The sequence below is a fragment of the Amblyomma maculatum genome, chromosome 5, assembly GCF_055883805.1.
Source record: "Amblyomma maculatum isolate TAMU_Amacu chromosome 5, ASM5588380v1, whole genome shotgun sequence".
Lineage (NCBI taxonomy): Eukaryota > Metazoa > Arthropoda > Arachnida > Ixodida > Ixodidae > Amblyomma > Amblyomma maculatum.
Window position 1 is genome coordinate 17,996,717 of NC_139348.1, and position 15,030 is coordinate 18,011,746.

The 15,030-nt window shown below is 48.3% G+C and overlaps 1 protein-coding gene across 1 annotated transcript in view; it reads left to right on the forward strand.

Annotated features, from left to right (window-relative positions):
- Nucleotides 1-2,630: 2,630 nt before the first annotated feature.
- The window catches only part of LOC146187824 (uncharacterized), a 58,618-nt gene continuing 46,218 nt past the window's right edge, over nt 2,631-15,030 (forward strand). Inside the window, exons 1-4 of the mRNA XM_084603538.1 lie at nt 2,631-2,793; nt 2,911-2,970; nt 3,070-5,212; nt 9,873-10,660. Of these exons, the coding sequence (XP_084459664.1) occupies nt 2,767-2,793; nt 2,911-2,970; nt 3,070-5,212; nt 9,873-10,660 (3,018 nt within the window). The 5' untranslated portion in view covers nt 2,631-2,766. The remainder of the gene's footprint in view (nt 2,794-2,910; nt 2,971-3,069; nt 5,213-9,872; nt 10,661-15,030) is intronic.

Consider the following 15,030-nt stretch of genomic DNA (forward strand, 5'->3'; position numbering starts at 1 on the left):
CTGCACAAGCGGCGCGGCCTAAATAAATAGGGCGCGCCGCGTCTTTCTGTTAAGGCGCGCTAAAGCTAGCGCGCACACACACTTAGCTTCGCTGGTTAGAGCGCTCCCTTTTCCTCCCGTCGAGCCGCGCGTCGTCATTGGCTACGACCCGTAGAAAATTCTGGAGAGCTTTGGCATATCCCAGACTGATGAGTCACCTTCATCGCCGGGTAATGAGAAAGAGGGCGACGGCGACGCGTACAAAGCTACGCGCTCTCTCGCGCGGGGAAGGAGGTTTTTCTCGAATCTTGTGGAAGTTCCATGCGGCGCCGCGGGGGCCTCGCGCTGCGCCGGCTTGATAAAAATGTGCGCCGATTTCGTGACAGTGGCCAGTTTTTCTAACACGATATCCCCCCCGTCCTTCAGCAAATCAGTAATCTGATCCTCTCCAGCTGATTTCCCCCTTTTCATAGTTTCTAATGCTTTATTGACCTCGTCCTTCGTCACTGGTGGAACGTCTGACTGTTTTTCCCTACCACCAATCTCGTTACGGTCCTGACTACTTTTGCTACTGTAGAGATCTGCATAGAACTCCTCGGCTACTTTAACTATCTTGTCCATATTCGTGATGACGTTGCCCAGCTTGTTCCTTATCGCATACATCTGGTTTTTGCCTATTCCCAATTTCTTCTTTACCGCTTTAAGGCTTCCCCCGTTCTTTAGAGTATGCTCAATGTTCTCCATGTTATACTTCCTTATATCGGCCACCTTGCGCTTATTGATCAAATTGATATCTCGGCCAATTCGATCTGATCTGTTGGATTGGAAGCTTTCATACTCTGGCGTTTCTTAATCAAATCTTTCGTCTCCTTAGACAGCTTACCGGTATCCTCTCTAACTATCCTACCGCCTACTTCTACCGCAGACTCAGTAATGATATCTCTAAAATTATTGTTCACAATTGCTTCTAGGGTAACGTCGCCATCATCGGTAGCTGAATATCTATTCTGTAGCGAGATCCTGAACTCTTCTGCCTTCCCCCATCAGCGTTAATTCGTTGATGGGTTTCTTTCTTACTAATCTGTTGCGTTCCTTCTTCAGATTTAGGCTAATTCGGAAGTTCACCATCCTGTGGTCACTGCATCGCACTTTCCCGATTACCTCTACATCTTGTATAGTGGCGGGGGTTGAACACATTATGAAATCAATTTCATTTTTAGTCTCCCCGTTACGACTTTTCCATGTCCATTTCCGATTCTTACGTTTGCTGAACAAGGTATTCATGATTCTTAAGTAATTGCGCTCTGCAAACTCAGCTATAGTGTTCTATAGTCAGTCATATATCCACGCTTATTAAAAAGTAAATCGCGAGCTTTTTCTGAACGCTGTTGACCAATAAATGTTTTACCAAATACTGCAGCTTATTTTGTTTCTTCATGGCATCAGAAAAGCTACTGCTTTTCTTGGTGCATATGTATGCGCTACCCCGTTATACATGCATGGGCCACGGTATATTAAATGCATGGCATGAATACCTGCACGAGGGCGATGCCGGTGGTTTTGAGCTGTCTGCCGGCCACAAACCGGCGTCGGGAAGCAACCGGCCGACGTACGGTCTTTCGTCAACAAAATAGCTAGGGCAGACGAGCTTCCGACCATTCAGTAACGCTGGCAGGTGGCCTGTCACGTCGAGCAAAGAGGTCGGGCCGTAGTCGGTTGCCGAAAATCGGTCGATGTTAGGTCAGTGTCAATCCCCGACGCCGGCCCTCAGCGAGCCGGGTGCCGAGGGTCGGCCGGCCACTTCTTGGTCGGCGAGAGAGGTCGGCCCTACCTTTAGCCACACTTTTTTTTTTTTTTTTTTTTTTGCGTGGGTACAGTAAACCCCAAGGCAAGAAGCCCTAGCTGCTCCGACTCTCGGGCAGTGCGGCATAAACCGAGAAAGCTTTGTAAAGGCTGCAAAAAAAAGTGCACAATGTCCTCCTGGGAAATGCATGCGTTCAACTCTTGTCGTCGCAGCTACAACTTGCACGGCTCCGCTCCTACGTGTAACGCTAAACTGCGGCGGCCGGCAGTCTAATTGTCCGGCCTCTGCTAGCAAAATGCATCTAAAAATGTTTACTTTAGTATATTTTAGAGATGTATGTTGTGACTGCATGATAACTTCAAAGAGAAACAAAATTTGGCCCAATGAATGCACGCTAAACTTCAGCGCGAACAGACGACACACGTTCTAATGGTTGTACTTCCAACAATATTTCGCCCGTTTTCTTTAAATACGAAGCGTTAAATAAGGTCATAATATGTGCGCAGATAATTATGGCCTTTCCTACGGCTTCATTCGCGCTCATTACCGTGAAAAGTCGAATTTAAGCTTGCCGATGTCGATCGAGTTTCAAGCACAGTGCAGCAGACGCTCGCCTCTCCGATGGACCCGGATGTCGGGCCAGTCGGGCGGCGGGCCGCTTTCTTCCCCTGCCGGGGAGATGCGGAACTGAAAGATGACTGAAAAAAATGATTACGAAGGTATTTCAGAGTACGCCGAATGATATTAACTGAACTGTAGGAATTTGTTTTTTCATTTTTTTTTTCAACTCTTTATTTTGGCCAAAATTTAGGTTTCGTTGATCGTTTTGAGGAAAGGCCAATATAATATCATCATTATTTAGCTCACTGTAACATGGCGATGGGCGCCAGTCTTTAGTCGTGGTCACCGTGGTCGTGGTCCCTTAATCTGCACGGGGTCGTAAATTTTGGGATGACAGTTCGCAGTCTGGCCAGAAACTGGCCATGGAGTCTTCCAGCCGACAATCAGATGCACGTGAACCCTTTTCTGCTGCCGGTTTTGCTTTCTCCAAGTTGTGTTACAACTTCTCGGCTCGAAGCTTGATCTAAATTAAAGCTATTCTTTTTTCTTTTTCTTTTTTCTTTTAGATACTGCAAAAGTTGGAACAGATTCGGAGAGAACTCGCCAAGAAAGAGCGCAAGTTGCAGGTTGGTTCATTTACTCGCCTCTAGGATCATACATTTCGTATCTGTGTCGGATGTCAAAACTCGGTGTTTCTGTTCTTTCTTTCATCGTCATGCCAATAGAAACTGAAGCGGCTGTCCGCTCACAAGAGGAGCCTTGCCAGTAACGAGAGTAGTTCGATCGGTCCGGAAGAAACAGTCTCGTCAATTGACACGGACAGAAGTTCCCCGCAGCATACGATCGAAGCGACGCTGTCCCAGAGAGAGATTTGTCAATCGCTCCGCGCGGTTCGACCCGAAGATGAAAGCTTTGCGCGGGCACCTGAATCGGGAGCACGGGCCGGTAGCGCACACCTTTCTTCCGGCGAGTCTGATCAGATAGAAGGCAGCGGACCGTCATCTCCCGGCCGTGATGAAGTCAAGCTGACCGCTGCCTCGGCGGGCGAGGAAGCTCCGACCGCGCTCCCCAGCCGCGCGTGTCAAGTGCCTGGCTATGCTACTTCAAGCTGCTTTAGGCGACCGCAAAGAATTTCTGCCCTTCGGCCAACTTCTGAGGCGCCCGATGTGTTGCAGACGCTATCGGATGCAAGTGAGTGCTTTTCACCGACTTTTACTTCTCCGCAAGATAAGCCAAAGTGCAGAGGACAGCTCTTCGAGTTCACTTCGAAACGGGGCTCAAACGATGCCGGAGGTGATGTGTCACGGGAAGGGGGAACCTGTACAAACGAGGTTACAGCTCAGACAATGCAGCGTAATAGACTAATAAAGGATGGGAGTAAATGTAATGCGAAAAGTGGCAGCTTTACAGTTTCAAGTGAAGTAAACAGTGCACACAACGCAGATCACCTGGAGAGCTCCCCGAAGGAGATATTTGAAGATGATGAGTTGTGTTCGGTCAGCCAGGATACCGGTTTCAGTTGGAGGAGTCAAGATGGAAGGGAAGGGTTCAGTCAGGTGAGCACGGGGCAGAGCACTGAAAGCACAGAGGTCGACACAGAAGCACGGTCCCCCGCACGGAAGAGGCAGCGGACTGCATGTGAGCAAACGGCAAACAGCACAAAGAACTACAACTTCAGGAAGCGCAGGCTTTCCTGTGCCAGCCCCCCTCAGGAAAGGAGACGTATGAGCAGAGAGGCCAAGACTATTCTCGGTGCATTCCACAAGCTGGTAAAGCAAGCGCTCGAATTGCCTGTCTCTATGTTTCAACTTCACTTTGAAAAGCTAGGCCTGCTGCAATATCTGGACACACAAGGTCGGCCCAACCACCAGGCTGTCGACCGAAACTCAATTCCCGATAACAGTTTGCGGTTGCATGGTTGTTCTGACAATACTGGAGCCTCTTTGTTGTCTGAGTCAGGCATGTCTGTCGATGGCAACACCCTTTCGAAGGCGCAGAAACCACAAAGTTTTAGCAGCTTGGAGCCAGCCTCCGTAGCACCGCTACCTTTGAAGGGTGCAAATATTGAAGCGCTGCCAAGCACTCCAGTTTCTGAAAAAAGACCAACACGGTGTAGTCTTCGCCACTGCTCTCTGCCATCGGCTCCATCCCTTGTAGATAATACTGTTCAGGGTGGCGTCACAACTGAAACACTGTCTGCTAGCGAGCCACGCAAGAAGAGGGCCGCATCGATGGTGGATCAGCCATCCTCTCCTGTGGTGCACATGTCACCAGGGCCAGTAGCCTTGTGTCAGGATGCAGCTTCTGTGTGTCTCACAAGAGAGAGTAGTGGTGTTTGCAAAGATGAGGATTCATGTCAGTGGACTGAACACCAAAACTCATTGCCCACAGTGTCGGGCATAAAGCTGCCAGTTGCTGCAAGTAACATGAGTGTATTTGAAGAGAAGAACACAGTTGTAGAAGCGGCATCGTATAGCATTGAATATGCCAACAAAGGTGCCGTTACGATTAAAACCCCTGAGGCCCCTGTGGAAGTGAAGGGTGCTAGTGCCGGCACCGAAGAGACGCAAACCCATCTGTCACCTGTAGCCTACAGCAGTAGTGGGTGTTGTGCACAAAATAGTGAAGAAATTTGTGCTGAGGGATTGAAGGATCGCAGCAGCAGTGTTGATGGAGAATCCCTGGATGGTGGTGAAGGGGTGCGTAGTGCCCTGTTCACTCAGAGTGAAGAGAGCGATGAAGGTGCCATGACCGACCTGGTCATCAACGTTGTGGAACAGCTTGGATCGCAGGAGGATGGAGGCACAGTGAACCATACAGACCAGTGTGGGAACGACGTGGCCTCTCTGAGTGATAGTGCTACTCCTGGTAAGTGGCAGCTTTTTTTCATAACACTGGGAAGGGGCATGGAAAAGCTTTTGTTTGTCGTGTCGGTTTCAGTGCTTCTTGATGCAACTTTGTTACCTGTTGGAAAGAAGATGATGTTTTGAGACAGCAGAGTGGTCAGGGCACAGGATGCAAAGCCAAGATAACTAATGGCTGGTTTGTGAAGTGGATAGAGACAGCAGGAGGTAGACAGGAGAGGACATTTTCAGGTGGCTGCAGAGGGCAGGATATGTACGGGATACACGAGGATATGTACGTGTGACATGTCCACTCCTGTGTGAGCCTGAAGAAGGCTTACAGTATTAACAAATTAATAAATAAACTTCCCTTTCTGTTCTGATGAAACACCCTTTACTTCACAGTGAACGCAACCGAAGATTGCAGATGAAAGTGACCGCATGAGCTCTCCTTCAATTGGGTTGACTGGGAAATAATAATAAGTGGTTCACAGTAAGGGCGCAGTTTTTGTCACACTGCTTTGTGGGCACCTGAACCCCGCTATGAGAGAAGGGAGGAAGGTGGGAGTGAAGGTGGAAAGAGAGAAAGGGGAGCCGTAGTGAAGGGCTACAGAGTAATTTCGACCACCTGGGGATCTTTAATGTGCACTGACGTCCCACAGCACACGGACACCTCTCCATTTCGCCTCCATCAAAACGCAGCCGCCGCGGTCGGGATCGAACCCGGGAACTCCGGCACAGTAGTCGGGCGTCTTACCACTGCACCACCACGGCAGGGCTGACTGGGAAAGAAAAGGTGCTTCTATCAGAACAGAGAGGGAGGGTGGTGTGACACTAGTCATATGCTTGTAAGCAATTTCTCGCCTTGGTTTCTTCTTCGTTCTGTTTTTTTCTCATCATTGTTGTTGGTGAAGGAAAGGAAGAGGAGCTTTGTAGTAAGTTTGCACGTGTGTCTTCCCTTCCGTATTTTATGAGCACGCCTGTAGGTTGTGGAGATGCGAGACCAACTGGCCCAAACCATGCCCACTTGAGTGAGAAGGGGAGTTTGTCTACATGTAGTTTCTAGCCGATCTCTTAACTTCTAATACTATCCCACACATTCTTATTAGTGTAGTCCTAAGCTACAGCCCCTGGTTATAAACAGCCGACTGGCATAGATTTAGACCAAGCATTCATAAGACTGGAAAGGTTGGTTTCTGCCTCACCTGAGACGGGCAATCTGAGTTGGCAACTCTTCCTGGGACTCATGTGGCTCAACCTAGAGCTTTTGGATCATACCAGTTGCGAAACTCCGCTTCAAAAAGTGACCGAATTTTGTGTACATTTTTTGGGTGTCTATGAATTGTCGTGCCATCTGGAAGCGCTCAATACAAGCTTTTTGCTATTGCTGCCATTGCCTTTTGGAAATTAAATTTTCCATCTTGATTAACTGTATGGTTGTTATCATAATCATTTGTGCCGCTTAGGGTAAGTCTTCAACTAATTTTATTTTCCATAACGGTTGTGAATTTATCAACAATCAGAAATTTTGGAATTTAGACGCAGTTTCCTTTAATGGCCGCGGGTGCCACCACCATTCGTAAACACCCAAATATCGTAATGAGTTTGTAATTCTTTTGTAATGAGTTTGCTCAGTAATGGAATGCGTATTTTTTATCAATTTTATTGTTTGTTTGTTTTTTTTGTTTTTCAAGTTGTCATCTGCATGACAATGACATGACATGCATTTATACTGATCCCCCCTACAAAAATGCCCTCAACTGGCGCTGTAGGTATATGTATAAATAAATAAATAAATAAATAAATAAATAAATAAATAAATAAATAAATAAAAACCGCCTTATTTTGATACATGGGCCCTATGGGAAGTTTCGCAACTGGTAGTATTGAGGAGCTCTGGTTCCAGCAACCCACTGAAGAATCAGTGCTTGGCCACGTCCACCTGCCAGAACCATGCCCGTGATTTTTCACTCTCAACACTGGCGTCAGATTATTTGGCGAATGTGTGCAGGTGGCATGAATCTGCAGTCGTTATCCGAGATTGACCTCAACATGCCTCGGCTGTGTGCTTGTTGCAACTGTGGGGCTCCTGTTTGTAGTGAAATGAGTCAGGTTTTAGAACATTAGCAGTATCTAGTGGCTTTGTGGCAGATACTACTGATCTTTTGTGCTAAAAGTGCACATTTAAAAGCTGTCAGGAGTATGCAACCATTTCACCATTTAATGCCTCGCGTGAAGCCTTTTTTTTTTTTTTTAAATTTGCAAGTAGTCTGCACTCGCCCTTTAACCAGACGAACTTGGGTCTGCCCTGTTTGAAACAAATCAACTGAAGGACAACACAGTTCGACGGTACCCACCACAGTAGTCACTCCCCAACCATCCACTAGTAAGGTAATGATGGGCCGTGTAAGCCTTTATCTGCTCAAGGAAAATAAGCCAAGGTAATTTTGATGTCATGGGTCTAGGGTCGGTGGCTTGCCATTACGGACTTCTGGCAGAAGCGACAAATGTGACATCACATAAAGAAACCATGTGTACATGTAATCAGTTCAGTTCAGTCGTTCAGTCGTGTCCGACTCTTCGTGACCCTATGGACCATATCACACCACGCTTTCCGGTCTCTCACTATCTTCCTAACATCACATAACTTCATCTGCAGCGCCTCGAGGATGCCGTCTAACCATCGCGTTCACTGCCTACCCCTTCTCCGGTGACCCTCAACCTTTCCCAACATCAAATCTTTCTCCAGTGACTCCTCTCTTCTCATCAGATGACCAAAGTAGCTGAGCTTTAACTTTAAAATTTGACCCTCCAATGAGCAGTCAGGGTTTATGGTCGACAATATCGACTGATTTGATCTTCTGGCAGTCCAAGGAACTCTCAAATTGCACATGAATGAACTACAATCATCCCCAAAGAACAGAAACAGTTTGCAAGCAGCATATCTACTGATGCTAAACGAGCAGTTAAAATAAAGGCAAGAGAATGTTTCGTGGCTCTTTGCTCATTCCAGTCTCACGCCGTTTGGACAAAGAAGGAGTACCCTACACACTCTTTTGAAAATTTTTTTTCTCTTCTACACTACTGGAATTCTTATTGCGCATTATTCGAGAAATGGACACTGTTGTGCACTGTTGCTTATCAATGAGAACTAGATTATTAAAGGTGGAATAGAGAAGGATCAAGTGTTTCTGTTTTCATCTTAACAGAAAGGTGGACAAATTTCTTTTGCTGTAAATCGGAGCGTGCGTCTTTGCACTCTGATATCAAACCAGATATCAAATGCAGAACATTCCGATTCCTTAGCTCACAGGCATCTAATAAACTACGCCTAATTGCCAAGTATGTATGAGTGGAAGGCAGTATTTGTCGGCAAGTAACCGTGGCAGCCTTCACACCTGAGTTGGCCTAACCGCTAACAACTGCTTGTCAGTTAGCTAGGCACATTTAGCAGGTTCATTTTCTCCACTATTGCTGACCCACTGAGTGCATGCAAAATTGTCAGAGTTGTTGCTTTAGCATATTTAATAACATTGTAAATGCTCTTTTTTCCCAAAATATTCTTTGAAAGATGTTTTGGATGTATTCATTGCAGTGAAAACAATTTGCTCCGGAATAATTTCGACGACCTGGGGATTTTTGGCGTGCACTGACGACGCACAGTGCACAGGCGCCTCTTCGTTTCGCCTCCGTCGGGGCGCAGCCACCGGGAGTCGGGATCGAACCCGGGTACACCGGCCGAGTACTTGGGTAGTTTTGGGGAAGGCGCTGTAACTTCGGGTGGACACTACGGAATCGTGGACACCCGCACTTCATTAGGTCAAGGTCACTTGAAGGTCAAATTTAGTGCCACGCAAAGACCACTGTACCTAACCTAGTGAACATTTAGCTTTATTACCATTGCACATGAAGCTTTTGCTTTCCTCCGGTGTTAACGAAAGTTTAAGCACCAGCTATTTTTTTTTTCATATCTACTATCTCTGCAGCCAATCAAGTTTCTTTTTAACTGCCACTCACTTTCCCTGCGCATTACATGCCGCCTTCATCAAACTCCATGTGCGCTCAACCGATCCAGTACTGCTACTTCTTAAACCATCATCGTCACCTATCATGATCTTCTTTCTTCTCCCCTTCTCCTTTCCCAGTGCAGAGTAGCAGGTCAGATTTTAATCATTCCGGCCAACCTCTCTGCCTTTCCTTTTAATAAATCCATCTATCTATCTGTTTGCAAAATATTTGAAGCGGTAAAAATGAGAAGAGGAAGTCTGGTGAAATGAATGCAAATTGTCTTCTAAGGGAAACGAAATGCACGGTTTCCCTGCTGAAGAATGTGGTAAACAGCTGTTACCTTAAACTTGAATGTAAAATTCGTATAGCACTTAATAATGCTGTCAAAAGAGAACACAATAGTCCCCAATATGGTTGATTAAGCACAGAGCCCTTAGTGACCAGGCCTGGTTTCCCCTATTTTTCACATTCTGCGTAGAACATTCTTAATGGCTGCTTATTCATAGATATATTGACGCTTAAAAAATCATACATATGGGCAGCTTTGTTTATAAGTTGGAGCGGTGATAATTTGTGGAGGAATGGAAGCACAGCTTTTAGCCTGAAAACAGCAAACTATTATCCGAGGTTATAAGTGACATAAAAACGGTTTGTTGGTTCCTGGGCATTATCTGCAGATGACTTGGACATTCCGGAAATGCGAGCCTCCACACTTGTCCCCGCACCTCCGGCTCTCTGCGGCAGGCGAGAGGATTCGCTCCCTGAGGAGTTGGAGAGCGGCCCTGAGACTGATTTGCTGTGCTCTCTGCGGGCACGTTGTGAGGAAACTGCTTTGAGGGGTCCCACTTGGCCAGCTGGAGAGGACCCTTCACCCACTTCCCAAAAAGGGCCTTGCATCGCAAAGCGACTCGATTCCTCAGCTCCTCAAGTTGCAAACTCGGAAGCGGCCGAGTTACTGGATGCTCAGGCGCTTGAAGGCATGTTTGATGAGTGGTCCGAAGAGTGTGGGACTGAGACCGCTGGAAGGTGTGGGCTGTCCTCCTACAAATCTCACTCTTCAGCTCGAGGTGTAGCACAGAGGATATCTGGGGAAGAGCAAGCGCAAGGCATTCACTCGGAAAAATCTTCTCAAGAACACTGGCCTTGCAAGGAAGAAGACAGATGTGACAGTCTCGACCCTTTATATCGAAGCCAGATGGGATCTGTCGCAGGCAAGCTGGAATGCAAACCTAGGCACTCCTTGGCTAGGACTGAGGCTGGAAAAAATGATTCCCTAGCACACCGGCACTCCCCGTTATCATCGTCCTCTCAGGAAGTCCTCTCGGACGAACCAGAGGGCCGGCTCACATCCGAAGACATTGGCCGTGACGAAGACTGTGACAGAGCTGAGTACACGGACACTGTCGGCCGCTGTGGCATGGTGTTGGGCAGACGGAATCCCCTGTTCTTCTTCTGCACCCTCAAGGTATGCTGTAGGCCATTTCTTTTGAAATACCTGAATTCTCGAATTCTCTGAAGCAAAGCGGTGTGAACATGGGCAGCCATTTGGGGACAAAAACAGCACAACACTCAGTAGCACTTGTTAACAGCCATTAAAACAAAGGGAATGTTTCTCTTTTTATTTTGTTTCTCTTCGTCAAAGCATAAGTTCAAGTGTGAAATTCGTGTAGAAGATAAGCTTATATAGACTGTTGAGGTGAGTTTAAATCTTCATAGCTGAAAGATAAAAATAAGAAAACCAGATGGCAGATCGTTATCTTCATTTGAAAATGGCTATGCAATTAATTGGCCAAATTGCAGAATTCGGCTAATTAGTTTGGCTGTGGGGCAGCAGAAAGTTGTGGGGGCGGATGAGGTTAAGGAGTTTGCAGGGGTCATGTGGGTGCAGTTAGCACATGACTGGGTTAATTGGGAGAGGTCTTCGTCTTGCAGTGAGTATAATCTGGCTGGTGATGATGATGATGAATTGCGAAGAAGACATTTTTCTATGGCTGTTTTCTTTTCTTCTATATACATGTATCTTAGCAACACTTCAAATCCCTACCGTACTGTGCTTACTAACACTCATACACGTTGCATGTAACCAAGCGCAGAACTGACAGTAGAGTTCAGAACACACCTTCCATCACACCGCATTATATCTGGCAAGCTAAAATTGTTTTCAAGAAGTACACGGTCTGTAGAAAGAGGGCATGCGATTTTTCTGTAATTCCAAGCAGGGGGATGGTAAAATGCACCAACTTGAGCTATTGCTCTTACTGACGCAGCACAGTGGTGACTCATTTGCTTTATTTTTTGGTGCATTTTTCCTGGCTCATTGTTGCAACCTTGACAAAGGTAAAGACACTCCCACTACACTCTGTTCTGCCTTTCTGATGGACACGAAAATAACTTGAAAACACTGCCAAGTTGTCAAGCGACAATTCTGTACTGGTAAGGTATTAAAGGTATACTGAACAAATATCCAATGTAATAGGGCGTTTATTGACGCTCAGATGGAGAGCTGTGAGGACAGGACCTTGCAACGGCGAGCCCAGCGTACTTCTTCTTTGTCTCCGTCGCGCAACGCACAGGTGCTTGTCGATGGCTGAAGTGCTGACTATCACAGTACATTTTCCCCCCGGGTAAAAAAAAAGGAGCCATCCTGGCGACTTATGGCGCGGAAAGCACAGCGGGGTCATAGAATGGCTTCAATCGGTTCACGTGAACTGTTTCACGACCACGGCGACGCAAGTCCGCAGAGGGCGTGACGGGCTCAACTACGTAGTTGACTGCAGATGTTTGCTGGAGGACCCTATATGGCCCGTGGTAGCGAGCAAGAAACTTCTTTGAAAGGCCAGGGGTTGTGGAGGGCACCCAGAGCCACACCAGTGTGTCCGGGAGATATGACGAAGCTTCGCCGGTATCACGGAGGTATTTTTGTTGCCACTGATTTTCTGTTGTGAGAGAGCGGGCGAGCTGACGGCATTCTTCTGCGTACGTGACGGCATCGGATAGCGGGGAAGATTCGGAAACGTCAGGGCGGTAGGGAAAAAGTGTGTCCATAGTACAGGGTGGCTCGCGCCCGTAAAGGAGAAAGAATGGAGAGAATCCAGTAGTGGCCTGTGTTGCGGTGTTATATGCGTAAGTAACAAACGGTAGAACTTGGTCCCAATTGGAATGGTCGGTGTTCACGTACATAGCCAGCATGTCACCGAGAGTGCGGTTAAAACGTTCGGTCAGTCCATTCGTCTGAGGGTGGTACGAGGTAGCGGTGCGGTGTATGACGCGGCATTCTTTCAGGAGAGCCTCAAGAGCGTCTGATAAGAAAACGCGTCCGCGGTCACTGAGCAGTTCGCGAGGGGCACCAGGGCGAAGAACCAGGTTTTTCAGAATAAAGGCAGCCACGTCGCGTGCGGAAGCAGAGGGCAATGATGATGTCTCAGTGTAGCGGGTTAGATGATCCACTGCCACGATAATCCAGCGGTTGCCAGCTGAAGTTGTAGGAAGGGGACCGTATAGATCTATGCCGACACGATCAAACGGACGGGCAGGACAGGGCAACGGCTGCAACGAAGCAGGGGACTTGAGAGGAGTTTTTCGGCGTTGGCAAGACTGGCAGGAGCGGACAAAATGGCGGACAAAGCGGTACATTCCACGCCAGAAGAAGCGTAGACGCAAGCGCGTGTAGGTTTTCAACACTCCGCCGTGGGCGCACTGGGGATCAGTATGGAAAGCAGCACAAATTTCGGCGCGGAGATGACGGGGGATGACTAAAAGCCACCTCCTTCCGTCGTGAAGATAATTGCGGCGATAGAGCAGCCCGTCACGAATTGAAAAATGGTGAGCTTGGCGGGCAAGCGCCCGAGACAGACGACCTGGAGAGTGACTTGAAAGAAAGTCCAGAAGTGTAGATATCCACGGGTCGCGCCGCTGTTCCGTGGCCATGTCAATAGTGGCAAGCGAAGACAAATCGTAGGCGCAGATCTCATCAGGCAACGAAGAGGGAGGCAGCGGTGAGCGCGAAAGAGCGTCCGCGTCAGTATGCTTGAGGCCTGAGCGATATATGACACGAATGTCATACTCTTGGAGGCGAAGAGCCCAGCGAGCAAGGCGGCCGGACGGGTCCTTGAGGGACGCCAGCCAGCACAGAGCGTGATGATCAGTGACCACATAAAATGGTCGGCCATAGACATACGGACGGAATTTGCCAATGGCCCAAATAATGGCCAAGCATTCTCTTTCCGTAACAGAATAATTGGACTCTGCCTTGGTCAAGGTGCGGCTTGCGTACGCCACCACATAGTCTCGGATACCAGGTTTGTGTTGGGTGAGAACGGCGCCTATCCCAATACCGCTAGCGTCAGTGTGAATCTCAGTTGGCGCATTCGGGTCGAAGTGGCGGAGGATGGGAGGCGAAACTAAAAGACGGCGTAAAGTATTGAAGGCGTCATCACAAGCAGGTGTCCATGCGCAGAGGTCGGAGTTGCCGGAGAGGAGCTGGATGAGAGGAGCAATAATAGAGGCGAAATTTAAGATGAAGCGGCGAAAGTAGGAGCACAGGCCAATGAAACTTCGTAGCTGCTTCAGTGATTTTGGGCGTGGGAATTCGGCAACTGCACGAAGTTTGGTGGGATCGGGAAGAATGCCATCCTTAGAAACGACATGACCTAGAATTGTTAGTCGGCGAGCAGCAAAGCGGCACTTCTTCAGATTCAGTTGGAGGCCGGCGGTAGCGAGACAAGTGAGAACGTCCTTCAGTCGGAGCAGGTGGGATTGAAAATCGGTAGAAAAGACTACGATATCATCGAGATAGCAAAGACAGGTTCGCCACTTGAATCCACGAAGCACAGTGTCCATGAGGCGTTCAAATGTGGCCGGGGCGTTGCAAAGCCCAAAGGGCATGACGTTGAATTCATATAATCCATCTGGTGTGATGAAGGCAGTTTTAGAGCGGTCAGCGTCAGCCATTGGCACCTGCCAGTAGCCAGATCGTAAATCCAACGAGGAGAAAAATTCGGCGCCCTGCAAGCAGTCTAGTGCGTCATCGATGCGTGGCAGAGGATAGACGTCCTTGCGCGTGATCTTGTTGAGCCGGCGGTAGTCGACACAAAACCGGAAGGAGCCATCTTTCTTAGGTACCAACACAACTGGAGACGCCCAGGGACTGTGGGATGGCCGAATGACACCCCGACGGAGCATGTCGTCCACATGATCAGCAATTACTTGGCGCTCCGAAGCCGACACGCGATAGGGGCGCTGGCGCAAAGGTGCAGTTTTACCGGTGTCGATGGTGTGCTCTACGACAGACGTGCGGCCCAAGTCAGTTTGAGGAAAGTCGAATGAAGAAGCGAAGGTCTGCAAGAGGGCGACAAGTTGATCACGTTGCGCAAGTGGAAGATCAGCATCAATAGCATGTTGGAAAACGTCGGAGGGCGTCGAAGCGGTCGCAACATCGCAAGAGCACAGATTAACGTCGAAGGAGGGGGTTGAGTCAGCAAGAGTGGTGATATGACTGGGATCAAGCTCTTCAAGACGTCCAATGCATTCGCCACGGAGCAGGACTGCTGGGCAAGAAAATGGGTTCGAGGCGTAAAGTGCACTCTTGCCGTCTTGAATTTCGAGAACTGCGAACGGAAAAAGGAGGCAGGGATGACGGGAGGTGGCTTCGGAAGGTGTAAAAATCGCAGTCAAAGGAGTTACCCACTCACAAGACAGTGGTACGAGGGCAGCAGAGAACGGAGGAATGTCGGTGTCATGGGCGACGAGAAGTTTTGCAGTGCGGGGAGGGGTATCACAGAAGGGGGCATCACAGAGGGGGGCGAAGGCAATTTGCGCACGAGCACAGTCAATAAC